The following is a 20,771-nucleotide window of genomic DNA, read 5'->3' as shown; positions in this document are numbered from 1 at the left end:
ATCTCATAGTAGGAACTATTCAATAGTCTTATTACAGTAGAGTAGGAACTGCCCTTGAGCTTGGTGATACATGCTCTCAGGCTTTTGCCTTTACTGCTGAATGAGGGGTGGGGTGGGGGGAAGAAGAGAGAATGTCCAGGGTGTGTAGAGTCTTGATTACGTTGACTGTTCTACCAACGCATTGAAAAGTGTAGACAGAGTCAGTGGAGGGGAGGCTGTTTCCTGTGATGTGCTGAGCTGTTTCCACAACTCTCCGTAGTTTCACAGGTAAAGCAGTTTCCTTGCCAAGCTATGATGCATTTGGACAAGATGCTTTCCATGGAAAATGCAAGGGTCAAAGGCGATATGCCAAATTTCTTTAGCTTCCTGAGGAAGCAGAGGCACTTGGTGAGCTTTCTTGGCTGCGGCATCTGTATGGGTGGACCAGCACAGACTTCTGGTGATGTTCACTCCCAACCCTTGAATCTCTCAACCCTTGACATCAGTTGATGTAAACAGGAGTGTGTACACTGCCCCTTCCTGAGGTCAATGTCCTGCTCTATGGTTTTGCTAATATTGAGCACGTTGTCATGACACCATCTCAGTAAGCTCTCTGTCTTTTTCCAATATTAACTCATCATTCAGAATCAGGTTATTATCACTGACATGTGTCATGAAATTTGTTGTTTTGCAGCAGCAGCAGTACAGAGCAATACATACTAAATGAAATATTGTAAGTTATAATAAGAATACTGTGTATAGTAATAAATAAATAGTGCAAAAAGTGAGCAAAATAGTGAGATAGTGTTCATGTGTTCATAGACCATTCAGAAATCTGATAATGATGAAATCATTATCTGAGATATGCTCACAATGGTGGTATCATCTGTAAGCATTCTGACAGGCTGTGTCACTGTCTGGTATGGAGGTCTACTGCACAGGACCGAAAGAAGCTGCAGAGGGTCGTAAATTTAGTCGGCTCCATCTTGATACCTGCTTACAAAGTACCCAGGACATCTTCAAGGAACGGTGTCTCAGAAAGGCAGCGTCCATTATTAAGGACCTCCAGCACCCAGGGCATGCCCTTTTCTCATTGTTGCCGTCAGGTAGGAGATACAGAAACCTGAAGGTATACACTCAATGATTCAGGAACAGCTTCCTCCCTTCTGCCATCCGATTCCTAAATGGACATTAATCTATGGACACTACCTCACTTTTTTAATATATATTTCTATTTTTGCACAATTTTTAATCTAGTCAATATACATATACTGTAAATTATTTATTTATTGCTCTGCTATATTATGTATTGCATTGAACTGCTGCTGTTAAGTTAACAAATTTCATGACTCATGCTGATGATAATAAACCTGGTTCTGATTCTGAAGCTAGTAGTTTGAGTTAGAATGGATTCTGGCTACAGTTGAGTGTATAGGGAGTAGAGTGGGACTGAGGATGAGAATGGACATGGGTAAGGTGTAGCTGTGTATTCCTACTGATTGTGTCTGCTCACCAAGAACTCAAGGATTCAGTTAGAAAGGGAGGTGTTAAGTCACAGTTGTAAGAGGTTGGAGATGAGCTTGCTTGGAATTATAGTATTGAAGGTGGAGCTGTAGTCAATTGTAGATGTATTTACTGTCCAGATGCTCCAGAGGTGAGTGTAGGGTCGGGGAGATGCCATTCGCCATATTTTGGTGTAGATGAATGGCAGTGGGTTAAGGTTGTCTGGGAAGCTGGAGTTAACATGCACCATGACCAGTCTCTCTCAAAGCACTTTATGATGGTGGATGTCAGAAGGTGGTATGCATTAAGGCATATTACCTTGCTTTCCTTAAGCATCTGGATGATAGTGATCTTCTTAAAGCAGGTGGGAACCTCAGAATAAAGCTGGGGAGGTTAAAAATGTTTGAAAATGATTTGTCTCCTTGCATGACACTTGTTCTGTAACTGTACACTATATCCTGCTCTCTGTTTTTTCTTTTTACTACCTGGAATGATCTGGCTGGATGCATGCAAGATAAAACATTTCTCTGTAACTTGGTGCATGTGGTAATAATGAACCAATGATAATAATAAACCATGTTTTGGTCTTTTAGGTGAGAAATCCTGCTCTCCTCCAGGCTGCGACCAGACCACACAATGCCCTGGAGACCATCAATGCTCTGATACTGGAAGTCTCCTCAATTGCCGGCAGGGCACGAACCTACAGCAACTATCAAGATCGCTTCTGCAGCTCAGGTAGCATAGTCTGCTCTATCATTACCATTTCTGGGTCAATGCAGAAATGGCCAGGAAGGGTGAGCAGCCAGTCGCTGAAAGCACTGCTGTCTGAGACCGAGTGTGAGTTGATGCTGATGAAGTTGCTGAGGGAATCAGAGAAGGATTGGAAGAATCTGCTTGCAAACTGGATGGAGACCTGGTTTGATGAACTGAACGTTGATGCCATTCAAAAGGATGTCAACAGATTCACACAGACAATACATTTGCTGGAAAAAGGTCTGTGGTTCATGACTGTGGTGCTAGCTCTGACATTTTATCCTGCTTTCCTAAAGACCATATTGAATGTCTGATGCCAGGTTTAAGGTTGGAGGGGAAAAATTAATTGCGTGACCCATGTGGGGAAAATGACACAGATAGGAAAAAATGGAATCCATTTCAGAGAAATGGAGTTGGGGATAGGCAGAACATAACAGCAGGGAGAATATGCGAGACTAGTTCAGTTGGAATCTGGAATTGTATTTGTTCTGGTTATTACATTATGGGAAATAAATGGTTGAACTGAAGAGGGTACAGAAGAGAGGGGTGTGAATGTTGCTAGGACTAGATAATTTTAGTTATAAGGAAAGATTGGATAGACCTACCTGAATTATTTACTTTGGAAAATTTGACCCTGAAGGGAACTTAACTGAGGCATGTAGATTTATGAGATGTTCAGCAGAATATGTAGGGAAGACCTATTTTGCTTAGTAGATTGGTCAAAAACTGGAGGGTGTAGAGTTCAAAGTGATGGGTAGAAAAATTGATGAGGAGATGAGGAAACTATATGCATCTAGGGGATGCTAGGGGTCTGAAAATGACAGCCTACAAAGATGATGGGGTTAGGAACCAAGATCATCTCCATAATGTTCTTGGATAAAGTGATAAAGTATGAGAAGACACTTCAGCTACAGGGCCATGGATCGAGTGCTTTAAAGGTAAAATCAGGCAGTGAAGAAGCTGGTTGGATGTGATGAACCAAATAGCCCTCTGTGTTGTTAATATTCTGTGATTCTTTGAGTGCTAAATGGTTTAGTTTATATGTTTCTGTGTAACCGAAACTGTTATTGTGCTTGTTATCCCAAGTGAGAGGGTCTAAAGGATTCAAATTTAACATAGAGATCCTTTCAGTCTATTTTTCTATGCCAACTATGATGCAGGTTTGTGCTAATCCTATCCATTAAATGCCTACAGGATTTCAGGTAACCCTCATTTCTGTCCTCTCCTCATTCTTCCAATCCTCTTCTGATTCTCCCTGTTTTGTACCCTTTTTCATATCTATTCTCCTCGACCACCATTACCTGTTTCTACACCCCCACCCCCCCAGGCACTTCCTGGTTTCATCCACCTAGTACACACACATTTCATCCACTAGCTCTCCCACTTGGTGAAACTCTGCTGCACACTCTATTGCTACCATATCCTTCCTATAGTTTGGTGATTGGGATTATACAAAATTGTAAATAATTGTTTAGCTGTAACATGATATCCTAGCTCTTATACTCAATGCCTTGGCCTATGAAGGCAAACATATCAAATGTACACTGTTGGTACTCTATCTCTCTGTGTTGCTACTTGCAGCAAGCTATGGACTTGTACCTCGAGGTCTCGATGTACATCAATGCTCCTAATGACCATGTCAGTTATTCTATTATATATCCTACTAGACTTTCCAAAGTGCATTATCTCATACTCAAATTCAGATTAAATACCAAGCAATTATGAGATTAAGCAACATTCATGGCAAACAAATTTTCCACTGTGGAAGGCTTATCTTTATATTATCCTATATAATTATAAAATGGTATTCTGATCACAATCCTATGCTGCTAGGTTATTGGCAAACTTTTGCTCTGTTGTTAACGCTGCCAGGAGCAGACTGTTGCACAGTAGTGTATCATCGTGTTATTGTTGGATTCCCTTTCACTGCTAAGATTTTCTTTCTCCTTTAGGATTGCCACCAAATGATAGCGTTCCTCTTTTGAAGCAGGCAGTGTTTGACTTTAAAGAGATGTTGCCAATCATTATGGCCCTGAGGAATCCTTGGCTGGAATCCCAGCACTGGGACACCATTGAGTATACAGTTGGGCGCTCAATCAAGGATAAACACCTCACGCTGGAAAATTTCATGAAGCTCAGGGTAAGACTTGTCACAGAAGGGTTGACAGATTACAGTAGGCCCAGCAATGGTGAGCATCTCTGAACTTGTGGATGCTTGCTGGATTCTGAGCCAATGTTCTCACTGCCCTTCCCCTTCTAGAAGGTATACACAACTGACAGAGACACATTCTTCTCATTCCTCTTCTCATTGCTTCTTAATGGAGTTTTTGAATTTAATACCCTCCAGCAACTTGCGCAGCAGACATTTTAGGAGCCCTCTCATTCCACATTGATAATGACTAAAGCTTCTTTTCTAGTGCAAGGTTGCTGACACCTGTTGTGTCCCCTACCTGGTCCTAGATGATGGTTTGTTTCCATGTATGTTAAAGAATAGTATATTTTTAAGTTTTCAAAGATGGTGGGCATGACTACCATGGCTGCTAAAGATTGAGCATCCCTAGTTGCCAATGAACTGAGTAGCTTAGAACAATACAAACAACATGGGAACTGACCCATTGGCTCATCATATCTGTGCTGACCATGTTGCCAAATTAAACTAAACCTATATTCCTGTACTTGAATTAGAGAATCGCATTCAGTTTCAGAGAATCTGAATCAGCTATTCAATAGAGTCAGAGTTATACAGTATGCAAACAGACTCTTCAACTAAGCGCTTCTATGCTGTTCAGATGTTGATCTAAGCTAGTCCAATTTGTCTGTGTGTAGCTTGTATCTCTCTAAGCCTTTACAATTCAATTGTAATGATACCCAGCTCCACAATTTCTTTTGGCAGCTTGTTTCATATACCCACCACTCTGTGTTGAAAGGTTGTTCCTCAGATCTTGTTAAGTTTTTCACCTCTCACCTTAAATTATGCCTTTTAGTTTTAGACTGCCCTACTCTGGGATAAAACTGTGACTATCAACCTTATTTACTCTCTTCAGGTTTTATATATCTCTGTAAAGTTACCTCTCAACCTCCTATGCTCAAGCCTCCTATGCTATCAAGCCTTTCTGTATAACCCAAGCCTACAGTCCCAGCTCCATCTTTGTGAATCTTTTCTGCACCATTTCCAGCTTAATGACACATTTTCTGTGGCTGGGTGACAAGAGTTGCAGACAGTACTCCAAAGTGTGAGCTCAACAACAACTAGTAGTCACAAAATAATGCCACAACTCCTGTACTCAGTGTTCTGACTGATGAAGGCAAACATGCCTAACACCTCTGTTGTATATTTAATATTTCAATAATATTTGAGGAAAATATTGTAAATATCTTGCTCGATTAAGCATTCTTTATCACTTGCATAATTCTTTATGGGTTATATGTAAAAGTACGTGAATGGCAAATGTCATCATGCCACCACGTATAGGTCCATGCCTCACAAAAAGTGAAAACAAAATGAAAAGTAGACACATTATTCCTGGCTTTGTGTTTTGATTTCAATTGGTTTTGTGTTTTTGGATTTACAAAACATAACAGTGGTGATAAATAAGTTTTAAATGAACCTGAGATGATTATCTAACTGTTGAAGTGCGGCGAGACATTTGAGTTAAAAGAAAGTGTAGTGAGATGTTTGAGTTAAAGAAAAGCACAGCACGTGGCTTCGTTAGAAAGAGAGAGAGATGGTTGAGTTAAACTTAAAAAAGGCAGAAAATAGGCAAAACTCGAGGGTTCATTAGTGAGTACCAGATGATGATGATAATAATAATAAACAAACACAGAAATGGCTAGCTATATCAGAAAGATAGATGCATTTGATTGCACAAAGGTTAACTGGTTGATGTATACTGAATGGATTGAGCAGCTTTTGATGCAAGTGAAATAGCCAATGCAAAGTTAGAAGCGGTTCTGATGAGTGTAATAGGTGGAAAAACACTTAGTTTGCTTAGAAGTTCAGCTGCTCCAATGAAACCAGCCAAAATGAGCTTTGCTGATATCTTGAAAGTAGTGCAGGAACATTTATAACCGAAACCACTGTTGACTGCAGAAAGCTTTAGATTTCATAAGTGAAATTAAAAGGAACAGGAGTTCATTTCATCTTACGTGGCTGAATTGAAGAAATTATCCGAGCATTGTCAGTTCAGTAATGGGCATAACGATGCACTAAGAGATCATTTAGTTCATGGAATCTTATAAGAAAACATTCAAAAACATTTAAAAGAGCAGTTGAAATAGTTGTATCAATGGAAACAGCAGTCAGAGATGCGACTGAGTTGCAGTCAGGAATGAAAGTGAGCTTGAACATAATTGCAACATCTAAACAGAAATCTGTCTGTGTTACCATTATAGCAGGGGCTCACAAACACCAGACCAATGCAAGTTTAAAGGCAAAACTTGCAGAAAATGCAACAAAGTAGGGCACATACAAAGAGCATGTTGGGCAGACAAAAATAAATGGACGCACAAAGAAAAGAAGAAATAAAAAGTTGAGTTGAGTTTCAAAAATAATGTTAATCTGCATGCTGTTGATGAAAAATCTGATAATGATAGGAGTGACGCAGGACTCAGTAGTACTTGAGACTTACAATGTGAAAATTCAAGCAATATGCCAAATATGTATCGGATAGGTTAATTGGTCATTGTGAATTGTCCCATGATTAGGTTAGGGTTAATTGGGTTTGTTGGGGGTTGTTGGAGCAGATTGGTTCTGCTAAATAAATAATTAGGTACTGAACTGAAGCCTGCAGAACTTGTACTGGAGAAAAGATAATACCTGTGGGAATGAAATTCGTAACAGTGAAATACTACAAACAACAAGCCACACTGGGCTTGTACGTGGTAAAAACAAGAGGGGCAGCATTGTGGGGATGTGATTGGCTGAGACAGAGTATATACATGTCTCCACATACAATCCTGAGATTCTTTTTCTGTGGGCATACTTAGCAAATCTTTAGAACAGTAACTGTAAACTGTAAATAAACTGTGCAAATGCAGATATATGAAAATAGCAATAAATAACAAGCAAGAAATGACAACATTCATCAATATAAATGAGTCCTAAATAAGTGTAGCTGTTTCCCTTTTGTTTGAGAGCATGATGGTTGAGGGATAGTAACTTTTTTTGAAGCTGGTGGTGCAGGTCCCGAGGCACCTGGCCCTGCTACTTGATAGCATCAGTGAGAAAAGAACATGGCCTGTGTGGTGAGGATCTTTGATGATGAATGCTGCTTTTCTACGGTAACCTTTCATGTAGATGTGCTCAATAGTTGGGAGGGTTTTACCAGTGACGTACTGGGCCGAATCCACTAACTTCTGTAGGATTTTCCACTCAAAGGCATTGGTGTTCCCATACCAGACCATAATGCAGCCAGTCAGCACTCTTTCCACAATACATCTATAAAAGTTTGCCAAGGTTTTCGATGACATGCCGAACCTCTGCAGACTCCTGAGGAAATTGAGGTGCTATTGTGCTTGCTTTGCAATAATATTTATATGATGGATCCAGGATAGGCCCTCTGAGCTAGTGACACCCAGGAATTTAAAGTTACTGAGTCTCTACACCTCTGACTCTCTGAGTTCTGGCTCAGAGCCCTCTGGTTTCCCTCTCCTGAAGTCCACAATCAACTCCTTGGTCTTATTGATATTGAGTGAGAGGTTGTTGTTATTACACCACTCAGCTAAGTTTTCAATCTCTCTCCTCTATTCTGATTCATCATCCCCTTTGAAAACAGCCCACAATGGTGCTGGCGTCAGCAAACTTTTATATGTTGTGGGAACTGTACTTAGCCACACAGTATAAAACTATAACTTGATTGGAGATCCATCCACCATTTGTATGTCACATCCTCTACAACAGAGTCAACTGAAAGCTAATTAAGAAAAATCCTCAGGAATGCCACAGCAATGTTCAAGGATAGCATAGGAAAACTCAAAGATATCAAGGGTGTTAAGTGAAAATGCCAAAACCAGGTTTTACAAATCCTGTCTGGTTCCTTATACTATCCAGGATAAAGTAGCTAGTGAGCTAGATTGCATGAAGGCTGAAGCAATTCTTTCCAAGGTTGAGTGGAGCCCATGGGCAAAGCCAGTATTCCCAGTAGTCAAGAAGGATGGGTCTGTCAGGATTTGTAGTAATTTTAAAGACACAATCAATCTAGTACTGAAAGTAGATTAGTATTCTCTGCCTAGGATAGAGGATATCTTTGCAAATTTTCTGGTGGGAAATACTTCAGCAAAGTGGGCTTAGCTGAGGTCTACCTACAGATGGAGATGGAAGAAGTGTCCAAAGTGTTTCTCACCATAAACATTCACAGAGGTCTTTATTACAATAATAGGTTTATGTCTGATGTCGCATCTGCACTTGCTGTCTGGCAGAAAGCTATGGGCCAAGTGCTACAAGACTACCTTGGCACTCAATATTATCTTGATAATATTATTCTTACCGGTCAGGATAACAAAGAACATCTCCAAAATTTCAAAGCAGTGTTAAAAAGATTAGAAGGGCTCAGAGCATGATGCAACAAGTGTGAATTCTTTAAACAAAGGATCTACTATGGCCACACCATTGATACAAAAGGAGAAAATTCAAGCAGTAGTGGATGCCCAAGGGCAAAGGATGTGTCACAGTTGTGGCAACACACATAAAAGATGCTGGTGAACGCAGCAGGCCAGGCAGCATCTCTAGGAAGAGTCCTTTTTAGGATTTGTCAATTACCATCACAGGTTCCTGCCAAACCTGGCTACTGTGTTCCACCCCTTGAACAGCAGACCGAAAGAAATGACAATGGACAAAGCCGTGTGAGGTGGCTTTCAAGAAGGCACAGGAAGTGGTGAGATCAGACACTGTACTCACACATGATCCACATCACCTAGTGAAGCTTGCCTGTGACCCTTGCATAATGGTATAGGTGCAAACATGTCACATGTTATGAGTAATGGAAGTGAATGCCCCATAGCCTTTGCATCACATTTTCAATCCATTGAAGAGTGTTCGACTAACAGCAGCAGAATGAATGAAGGGATCAGCTCTGTTTCTTGGAGGACACAGTGGCAAATCAGAAACAACCCCACACTGTGTCAGGTCTACATGGCAACCCAAAATGACTGGAATATGCAGCAAAAATCCCATTTTACCAGTGCCAGGATGAACTTGACCTTGATGGTAATGCCTTATGTGGGGGTTGAGAGTTGTTGTACCATCCAAGCTGAGAGTTTAAGGTGTTGGAGAAGCTACATGCCAGTTACCAAGATGTGGTTAAAATGAAAGTGTTGGTTTGAAGCAACACACACAAAATGCTGGTGGGACACAGTGGGCCAGGCAGCGTCTATAGGAAGAGGTGCAGTCGACGTTTCGGGTCTCGGCCCAAAACGTCGACTGTACCTCTTCGCTTGAATTTCCAGCATCTGCAGATTTCCTTGTGTTTGTGTTGGTTTGAAGCTTTGTCTGGTGGCCTGGGATAGATCAACAGATGAGCAGCTTGCCATGCACAGTTCAGGATGCCAAAATGCCCATAGGATGCCAAGAGCAACATCTCTCCATCCTTGGGAATGGCCTGCATTGCCTTGGCAGAGGAGTCACGTGGATTTTGCTTGACCATTCATGGGCATAAATTTCTTGGTTGTAGTGGATGCAACTGAAAGTGACCAGAAGTGTTCACAATAGCCTCCACTACAGCCTTGCCACACTGTTGATATGTTGAAAAGCCTCTTCTCAAACACTGATGTTCAAGAACACTTAGTCAGTGACAATGAACCAGTTTGTTGCAGAATAGTTTCAATCATTCTTGTAAATAAATGGAATGATACATATTATACCTGCACCATACCACCCAGCTACAAATGGCTTGGTGGAAAGATTTGTCCAGAATCTAAAGGATGTGAGTAATGTTCAAACACGCCACAATGACATTGAATCAGAAATTCAACAATTCTTCCTTTCATGTCGCAATACAGTACACTCCACAACCAACAAGTCATCAGCTATGCTGTTCCTGGGACATCACCTGCATTCATTTTTAGATCTCCTCAAATCCAATCTCAGAAGGAGTGTGCAGGACAAACAGCTGAGACAAATTGAGGGATCCTCAAACCAGGGGGTTCAATGTTTCACTCCTGGCCAAGCAGTTCTGGTGAGGGACTACAGAGGTGATCACAAATGGATGTTGGAAATAGAACATAGAACATAGAATAGTACAACATAGTACAGGCCCTTTGGTCCACAATGTTGTGTCCACCCTTAAACCCTGCCTCCCATATAACCCCCACCTTAAATTCCTCCATATACCTGTCTAGTAGTCTCTTAAATTTCACTAGTGTATCTGCCTCCTCTACTGACTTGGGCAGTGCATTCCACACACCAACCACCCTCTGAGTAAAAAACCTTCCTCTAATATCCCCCTTGAACTTCCCACCCCTTACCTTAAAGCCATGACCTCTTGTACTGAGCAGTGATGCACTGGGGAAGAGGTATTGGCTGTCCACTCTATCTATTCCTCTTAATATCTTGTATACCTCTTCCATGTCTCCTCTCATTATCCTTCTCTCCAAAGAGTGAAGCCCTAGCTCCCTAAATCTCTGAACCAGGCAGCATCCTGGTAAATCTCCTCTGTACTCTTTCCAATGCTTCTTCATCCTTCCTATAGTGAGGCGACCAGAACTGAACACAGTACTCCAAGTGTGGCCTAACCAGAGTTTTATAGAGCTGCATCATTACCTCACGACTCTTAAACTCTATCCCTTGACTTATGAAAGCTAGCACCCCATAAGCTTTCTTAACTGCCCTATCTACCTGTGAGGCAACTTTCAGGGATCTGTGGACATGTACCCCCAGATCCCTCTGCTCCTCCACACTACCAAGTATCCTGCCATTTACTTTGTACTCTGCTTTGGAGTTTGTCCTTCCAAAGTGTACCACCTCACACTTCTGTGGGTTGAACTCCATCTGCCACTTCTCAGCCCACTTCTGCATCCTATCAATGTCTCTCTGCAGTCCTTGACAATCCTTTACACTATCCACAACACCACCAACCTTTGTGTCATGTGAAAACTTGACAACCCACCCTTCTACCCCCACATCCAGGTCATTAACAAAAATCACGAAAAGTAGAGGTCCCAGAACCAATCCTTGTGGGACACCAATAGTCACAACCCTCCAATCTGAATGTACTCCCTCCACCATGACCCTCTGCTTTCTGCAGGCAAGCCAATTCTGAATCCACCTGGCCAAACTTCCTTGGATCCCATGCCTTCTGACTTTCTGAATAAGCCTATCGTGTGGAACCATTGTCAAATGCCTTACTAAAATCCATGTAGATCACATCCATTGCACTACCCTCATCTATATGCCTGGTCACCTCCACAAAGAACTCTATCAGGCTTGTTAGACACCATCTGCCCTTCACAAAGCCATGCTGACTGTCCCTGATCAGACAATGATTCTCTAAATGCCCTTAAATCCTATCTCTAAGAATCTTTTCCAACAGCTTTCCTGCCACAGACGTAAGGCTCACTGGTCTATAATTACCTACTACACACACTTTCACACACACACACACACACACACACACACACACACACATATATATATACATATATACACAGAGAGAGAGAGAGAATATTGCTTGATTAAGCATTCTTTGTTGCTTACATGATTCATTAGAGGTTATATGTATTACATGTAAAAGCACGTGAATGCCATATGTCATGGCACTAAATATAAAAACAAAACCAAGAGTAGACTCATTACTCCTTGCTCTGTGTTTCTCTTTTAAGTTTACTATTTTGGTGTAACAAAACATATCAACCTTCTTCATCATCCTATGTACCTGTGTTGCCACTTTCAGAGAACTATGTACTCTAGATCTCTGTTCTCCAACACTCTCTACAGCCCGACCTTTTACTGTAAGTTCTGCCTGTTTTAATTGACCAAAATGTAACACCTTGCACTTATTTGAATTAAATTCCAGTTGCCATTCCTTGGTTTCACCTTCCCAGTTCATGTAGATGAAATTGCTAATATTCTAATATATATATATTATCTCTCTCTCTCTCTGTCTCTGTCTCTGTCTCTCTCTCTCTGTGTGTGTCTCTCTCTCTCTGTCTCTGTCTCTCTGTCTCTCTCTCTCTCTTACGCACATATGTGTATGTATATATATATATATATATATATATATATATATATATTGGACACAATGTCTCTCTTTGTACACCCACTTCGTTCTATTAATGTAAAGATAGCCTGCAGCGTGCTAAGTTGGTAATTAGTTTATTATTGTAAGGTGGGGGGTTATATGGGAGGCAGGGTTTAAGGGTCGGCAAAACATTGTGGGCCGAAGGGCCTAGACTATGCTGTACTATTCTATGTTCTATGTACTGAGGAACAGGGAAAAATGTTTTTTTGCATACTGTCCATGTAGATCATTTCATTACACAATGGCTTTATGTTATTAAAGGGAAAACAATAACAACATGCAGAATAAAGTGTTACCATTACAGAGATTGTCTGCTCTCGTTGCACTATAAGGTGCAAGGTCATAACCTGGTAGATTGTGAGATCAATAGTCAATCTAATCGTACTAGACTACCATTCAATAGTCTCGTAATAGCAATATAGAAGTTATCCTTGAGCCTAGCGGTATGAATTTTCAGCCTTTTCTATCTTCTACCGGATGGAAGGGAGGGATAAGAGAAAAATTGCTGCGTATATGGAGTTTTGATGCTGTTAGCTGCTTTACTGAGGCCGTGGCTATTACAGACAGAGTCCATGGAGGAAAGATTGGTTTCTGTATTGTGCTCAGCTTTGTCCACAACTCCGTGGTTTCTTGGGGTTACCTTATGCATTTGCCCTACCAAGCCATGATGCATTCAAATAGGATGCTTTCTATGGTACATCAGTAAAAACTGGAGAGCATCAAAGAAGACACGGCAAATTTTAAAAAGAAGCCCTGAGGTGAAAATCTGTTAGCATTCATCTTTGAAGCAATATTAATGTTTTGAAAGTGGACATTTTATTCTATCTGAAACCAAAAGTAATACCTGACTCTAATCATTGGATGTGAACCAATGGACAAACAAGTGGAGAATATGCAAATGAGATTTCAAGCTGCTAAGTAGTTTTTTAAATTGTGATGAAGAGCCTTAGCCTGAAATGTTGGCTGTTTATTATTCCCATTGTTCCTCCAGCATTTTATATGTGTTGCTCTGGATTTCCAGCACATACAGAATCTCTTGTGTTCATCACTTTTAAAAATATTTTTCCAGGTGTTCCAGCATAAGGATGTGATTGTTAATGCATCCAACTTAGCTACCAATCAGGCAACGCTGAGAAGCATGCTGAAAGAAGTCATTATGCAGTGGAAACAAACCAGCTTCAAGCTGGTGAGTCAGCAGCTCGAGACCTCCACTGTACTGATTATTGGGTCCACTGAAGAGGTTATTACTCAGCTGGAAGAGAGTCTAACCATCATCTCCACCATTAAGAGCTCCCGTTATATGGGACCATTTGAGGTACAGTGTTTGTTAGTTTGAATAGATATTGCCTATGTCTTTAGGCAAGAGGCCATCTGTTTTAAATGGAAATTTGTCATTCCCAGGAAATGCACATCACTGCTGCAGCCACAGACTGTGCTTATATTGCATGAAGGAGGCAAGACTCTAGTGACAAAGCAGCCAGTTATACTCGGTTATGAAATAACGTGTTTGTCTTTTGAAGCCAAGATTTTTGCTACTCTGCTCCCAATCGTTCAGAAGGACATTTAGAGTAACACTGCTTCATGTGGTTTTAGAGTCATAGAGTAATACATCATGGAAACAGGTCCTTTGCCCCATCTCACCCTTGCCTACCAGGTCCTCATCTAAACTAGTGTCCACATTTGGTCCTGATCCCTCCAAACCTTTCTATCCATCTCTAAATCTTTCCTATCTATGGTCCCAGGGGAAAAGAGTTGGAAATGGCTTTGCGGTGCTATTTAGCTAATTAAATTCAATGAGTACCCAGTGGCTGATCCAACACTAGGCTCTGCCGGCCCAAGTGAGAAGTGAACGCACTGACCATATTCTGAAAACTGGAGCGAGCTGCACTACTACTTCTACTACTACGTCGACTCAGGCCTAGGGGGCCGGAGTCGGGCACGATGACAGACTCTCCGCTTCTCCCTCTCCCTCATCAGTGTGTTCAGTTCATCTACATTAGCCACGCTGCTGTCTTCTAGCAGCGTGTTGACCATAGTCTCAGGAGGGCGCCCAGGGTTCATCCTCCCATGCTTGGGCTCCCATATGATGACTAGGCTGGTAGGTAGCTCGGGGTGGCGTAGACAATGCCCAGCGAGTAGACAGCAAGCTGCAGGTAGGTGTAAGTTGCCATTGTCGTGTGTGGAGGAGCTCTCCTACCTCTCCTAGCAAAGAAATTTAAAAAAACAACTTGTCTTTCTTGGGCACCTTATGCTGCAGCAAGCCTTGATCTGCATATTTAATATGTATATGCATATCAGAGCTTAATCTGCAAATTGAAAAGAGGTCCCTGTCTGGATGCGTTTAACTGATAGGAACATTGGCAAGATATCCTGTGCCCAATTTAAAATGTTTTGCTGCTCAGTGTTTGTCCAGTGATTCTGGTTAAAGTCACCCTTCATGTAACACTAATACATATAGCATGTAATCCACAGACTTGCACCTAATGGATGGGGGCATAGACAGCGTAGTATATTCACAAACAACATCTACATACATGCTTGAAAATTGCTTTTGGATTGAGATTTGCATGAATGCTTTTGATAGCCAAAATAGAAGGATTGGGAGGCATTCATTAACTGGCTATTGGTATCTTCCTATTTTTGCTTCTATGAGATAAGGGAAATGATGAGTATGGAGCAATGGACAGAAACCTAGTGAGAAATGGGATGTATGGAGCAAGTTTCTGGTGAAGCATTATGCATTTTGCATGTTCGTTAACATAGTAACTCCAAGCTAGTATTTATTAAATGCAAACTTTCCCTGAATGCAGAATGAGGTGATTGACTGGGACCATAAACTGACCCAGATGGCACTTACGTTAGAAGAGTTGATGACCTGTCAGCGAAACTGGCTCTACCTCAAGCCCATCTTCCAAGCAGCTGACATCCAGAGGTAAGAATCATTCCACATCTGGCACATGCCTTAAACTTAGTTATTTCTGAAGTTAGTGAGGCATCATATCTGCTTCTTAAGATTCGCACAGTATTTAAGATTCCTTTGATTTCAGTGGGATTGAGAGGTTACAAAAGCCTGAAGGCATGTACCAGCAGGCTTAAGGACAACATTTATCCCATGTTATAAGACTATGAACTGTCCCCTAGAGCAGGGGTCCCAACCTTTTTTGCATCGCGGACTGGTTTAATATTGACGATATTCTTGCGGACTGGCCAGGTGGGGTGGGGGGGGGAGCGGTGTTCAAGTTCAACAGTGTGTGACAGAGTATGAGGAAAGGTGCAGCTGACTCATATCGTTTTATATCGCCAAATCATATCGTTTCCTCGCGGCCCGGTAGCACATCATTGCGGCCCTGTGGTTGGGGACCACTGCCCTAGTAGGATAAAATGGACTCTTGCCCTCCCAATCTACCTTGCACTTTTCTGTCAGCATTGAGTTTCCTCTGTAATTGTAACACTTTATTTGGCATTTTGTTACTGCTTTTCCCTTGTACTACCTTATTGCACTGATGTGATAAAATGATCTGCAAAACATAGCTTTTCATGATGCTATGGTACTTGTGGCAATAATTTACCAATTTACAAATGGTCTACTTTTTTGCGTAGCTTGAGGAGTCAATGAGTTTAAGTGACTTAAAATGGAGCTTAATCCATGCTGACCACTCAGCCACGTGTTTGATTGCGGTATTATTTCATAACACAGGCAACTAGTAACAGAGACCAAACTCTTCGCCCAGATTGAAGTAACATGGAATGAGTTGGTGATGCGAGTTCAGAAAAACTCAAATATCTTGAAGATTACCAGTACAGCAGGGATCCTGGAGCTCCTGCAGGCCACCAATGCTAACCTGGAAAAATTACTGAAGTGTCTGGAGGTAAAGTATTCTGGAGGAAGAAAGAACTTGATCTCCTGCTTTTTGTCCCATGTTCTGTGCACTTCTAATTGCTTATCACAGAATCTATGTTCAGAGCGAGAATCCAGACACACCATAGGAACACAAGTGTACAAAGTGGAAAAAAAAATAGGGGCCGACTAGACCCTTCAATACTGGCCTGCTATTTAGAATGACTGATATGTACTGGCCTCAGTTTCACTTCTGTGCCAGTTCCTCAGATCCTTCAATGCTTTATACTTTCAAACATTTATCTATCTCCTTTAATGATGCAGCCTCCAATACCCTTGAGACAGAGAATTCTAGAGATTCACCACCCTCTGAAAGGAGAAATTTCTATGCATCTCAGTTTTAAATGACTGATTCATTTTCTGGTAGCCATGACCCTCATGTTCGTGGCTGTCCCACCAATGTGATGAACTAATATATTTAATAGAGTTGGTTATAAAAATGGTAAGAATGGAAGGTCAGTTAAAACATTTATTACCATTTGATATTCCAATATTGGATGTGCTGATGGAAAGGCTGGTGGAGTTGATTCAATACTAACATCCAAAAGGGAAGGGAAAAGATTTCCATAGGTAATGAAGAGATGAGAATAGGACACATTAGGCATTGCTGTCAGACGATGTGACAAAGGATCTCTTTCCATGGAACTATCAACAACCACGGGATTGTGCTGGGATCACTGTGGTGAATGTTGATGTTTGAGTAAATGAAGTGGAACTTGAGAACTAATTTGCAAACTAAGGCAATTTGCTCTTGTTGCTATGCAGGATTACTTAGAAGCTAAGCGGATTGCTTTCCCACGTTTCTACTTTCTCAGCAATAATGATCTGCTGGATATCTTGTCTCAGAGCAGAAATCTTGATGCCATACAGGTATGAAGCAAAAATCTGGAATCATAAGGTTGGTTTTAGAATGAAGGGTTTCAGCTGCAGAATTAGAAAGGAGAACTTGGGGTTCTGCTCCTTAAAGATGATTAAAAGGAGGGTTGATAGAAATGTACAAGATCGTCAACTATTTAGTTTAGGTATGTGTCCCCAATAACAGAAAGTTCAACAGCTACAGAGTACATAGAACATAGAACGCAGAACATACAACCACCGCCACCTCCACCTCCACCACTGCCCTTAGGTTGTGTGTTCCAGACTCCAACCACTCTCTGCATGAAAATTTTCCCACAAATCCCTTCTAAATCTCTACTTCTTATCTTAGACCTATGCTCTCAAGTTTTAGACACCATTGCTACGGGGAAAAGTTTACTATTGTCTCTGCTTTCTGTGTAACTCATAATTTTGTGTATCTCAATTAGGGCTCTCTTCAGCCTTCTCCACTCTAAAGAAAAAAGCCCTGGTTTATCCAATTTCTCATAATTGAAATACTCTGTCCCATCAGTATCCTGGTCAATCTCTTCTGCACCTTCTTCAGAGCAACCATATTCTTCTTGTCATGTGGTGACCAGAGCTGCACACCATACTGCAGCTGTGGTGTACCCTATGTTCTGTAGAGTTGTACCTTAGATATATTGCAAGAGAAAAATCACCAGATCTTTGGTTGTTAGGGAAATAGAAAATCCTTTCATTAATGCACAATAGGTTAAATGGCCTCGTTCTATGTCCTATCTGACTAAATAGGAAATAACTGGTGCAGATAAGAACATCACATTCCCTGGTTTTGAAGAACATTTGCTGGTAGTTTACAGCAGTTCAGAAATGTTAAATTTCTTTTAATAAACTATGTTGGCGGAAATGATGTGAGGCCTATATTCTTTTTCTTTTTCAATCTTTTTATTAGTTTCATAATGATAAACATAACATAGTATGGATACAAAGTTATTGGGATTACATTGTTGTAATTAACATATTTAAATATAAACTCAATTGACACACGGGTATTAAACCTCCCAATCATACAGGATACAAATATAATATACAAAAAAAAACATGAAAAAGGGAAAAAATACCCCAAAAGTAAAACTAATCTAAACAATGCTAACCAACTAAACTAAAGAAAGAAAGACAAGAGCTATTGTCATCAAAACATCAAAAAAAATCAAAAAAAAGAACCATTAGTGTTGTTGACTCCGCTCCTCTCAACATATACTAAAAAGAAATAGAATAGGTTTCGAAAAGGTCAAATTACATCATATGGAAGTGTTGAATAAATGGCCTCCAAGTCTTTTCAAATTTAATAGAGGGATCATAAATAACACTTCTATTTTTTCTAAGTTTAAACACAACATAGTTTGAGAGAACCAGTGAAATGTGGTGGGTGGATTGATCTCTTTCCAATTCAGCAAAATGGAACTTCTAGCCATTAACGTAAAAAATACAATCATCCGACGAGCTGAGGAGGTTAAGTGACTTGGTTCTATCATTGGTAACCCAAAAGTTGCAGTAATAGGGTGAGGTTGTAAATCAATATTCAGAACAGTTGAAATAATATCAAAAATATCTTTCCAATATTTTTTCAAAAAAGGACAAAACCAAAACATATGAGTTAAAGAATCTATCTCAGAGTGACGTCTATCACATTCAGGATTTATATGAGAGTAATAATGAGCTAATTTATCCTTAGACATATGAACCATATGCACTAAATTAAACTGTATCAACCCATATTTAGCACATATAGAGGATGAGTTAACTAATTGAAGAATTTTTTTCCTATTTTTCAATCGGTAAAGTAATCTTAAGTTCCCTTTCCCAATCAGTCTTAACTTTATTAGAAACGTCTGGCGTATTTTCATAATTATATTATAAATAGTTGCTATTACACCTTTCTGAAAAGGATTTAAATCTAAACTTTTTTCCAAAATATCTGTTGAATATAAATTCGGGAAGGTAGGAAGAACAGTATTTAAAAAAAATTCTAATCTGTAAATCTGTAAATACCTAAAAAAAAGGATCTAGGCAAGTTATATTTGTTAGATAATTGTTCAAAGGACATGAAACAATTATCCAAAAATAGATCACAAAATCATACTATACCTTTAGTTTTCCAAGCCAAGTAGGCTTGATCCATGATAGAGGGTTGTAAGAAAAAATTAGATATAATAGGACTTGCTAGAATAAATTGATTCAACCCAAAAAAATTTCGAAATTGAAACCATATCTGTAAAGTATATTTTACTATTGGGTTATCCATTTGTTTATACAATTTAGAAAGAGTAAAGGCCTATATTCTTACATATTACTTAATATAACAGATCAAAGTATCAAGAAAATATTTTAACACCATATTTAATATTTTATTTTTGTTATCTAGAATGTTTATCCTGAAAAGGCAGTGGAAATAGATTCAAAGGAACTTACTTTCTTTTTTAGAGAACATTGAAGGCATAGGGAAAAGAACAATGGTGTAGAATTAACTGGGTGGCTTGACAAAGGTTGGCATTATCTCAGTGGGTCAACTGACCACTGGGAGCCAATGATGTCATTCGAAAGTACTCTGAGTTCCCAATTAGCAGCCTTCAAATGAACGGATTCTGATACTGATTTCTTTCCTCTTTCATTAGCCTTACTTGGCAAAATGCTTTGAAAATATCAGGTCTTTGGAAATCAGCAGTCAGTCTGCTAGACCTCCTGTTGTGTTAATGGTCAAGTCTGCAGAAAATGAAAATCTGCCCCTGCCAAGGTACTGTGCAGCCTAATTAATACAGTTACTACTCTTTGGTTGAGCTTGTTCCTTTTTGCATCTCATATTTCGTATTTTAGTTTACCTGGTCAACAATTATATTTTCAAAGATGATTCCAGAAGTGCAGTAGACATTCATCCCATTACTTGATCACATAGCCCATCATTTGAGGTTTATGGGCCAAATGTGAGCAAATGGGACTAGCTTGCTGTGCAGCACTATCAGCATGGACGAGTTGGACGAACGACCTGTTTCCATGCTCTATGACTGTGCTGGCTGTCTGATACTGATATTGACTAGAGCGTAAAGGAAATACATCAGTACAGCCTATTTCATGCCTGGTGTAGGGAGAAGCAATGCCAGCCCATGAGCACACCGTGACATCTTTTTCATTGCAGTTTATAGGGGTTTGTTGTGTAAAAATTAGCTGTCAAATGCCACGGATTACAACAGTAACCAGACTTTGAGGGGTTCATCACCTATAATGAACTTCGAGGTATACAGAGTTTCTGAAATCTGTTGCCATAAAAGGAAGAAATTTTCTTTCCTTTACAACAGTATATTTCATCGTTAATCTTTTACATTTCCAGTTTTCATTCCTCTGATTTTCAGGGATTTGAGTTGAATGTGAGGCTTCTTTTATATCTCAGCCCATTATGTTCTTCAGGGTTGTCACACATTTGATTTCTGACTTTGCACCTTGTTCCTCATCATCATGTTTTTCAAACTACTCATTTTTAGTATATGGCATTCTTATTTACCTACCTATTTCCTGTT

At 40.2% G+C, this 20,771-nt stretch overlaps 1 protein-coding gene across 1 annotated transcript in view; it reads left to right on the top strand.

The window, feature by feature from the left end:
• LOC140193014 (dynein axonemal heavy chain 6-like) overlaps positions 1-20,771 on the top strand; it is a gene marked incomplete at its 3' end in the record, with an annotated part of 382,778 nt that overhangs the window by 99,960 nt on the left and 262,047 nt on the right. Inside the window, exons 13-19 of the mRNA XM_072250467.1 lie at positions 2,076-2,475; positions 4,188-4,375; positions 13,537-13,782; positions 15,278-15,399; positions 16,165-16,336; positions 17,131-17,235; positions 19,875-19,993. Of these exons, the coding sequence (XP_072106568.1) occupies positions 2,076-2,475; positions 4,188-4,375; positions 13,537-13,782; positions 15,278-15,399; positions 16,165-16,336; positions 17,131-17,235; positions 19,875-19,993 (1,352 nt within the window). The remainder of the gene's footprint in view (positions 1-2,075; positions 2,476-4,187; positions 4,376-13,536; positions 13,783-15,277; positions 15,400-16,164; positions 16,337-17,130; positions 17,236-19,874; positions 19,994-20,771) is intronic.

This window comes from Mobula birostris, unplaced genomic scaffold (genome assembly GCF_030028105.1).
Source record: "Mobula birostris isolate sMobBir1 unplaced genomic scaffold, sMobBir1.hap1 scaffold_348, whole genome shotgun sequence".
NCBI classification, from domain to species: Eukaryota; Metazoa; Chordata; class Chondrichthyes; order Myliobatiformes; family Myliobatidae; genus Mobula; species Mobula birostris.
This window is presented reverse-complemented; position numbering and strand designations above follow the sequence as displayed.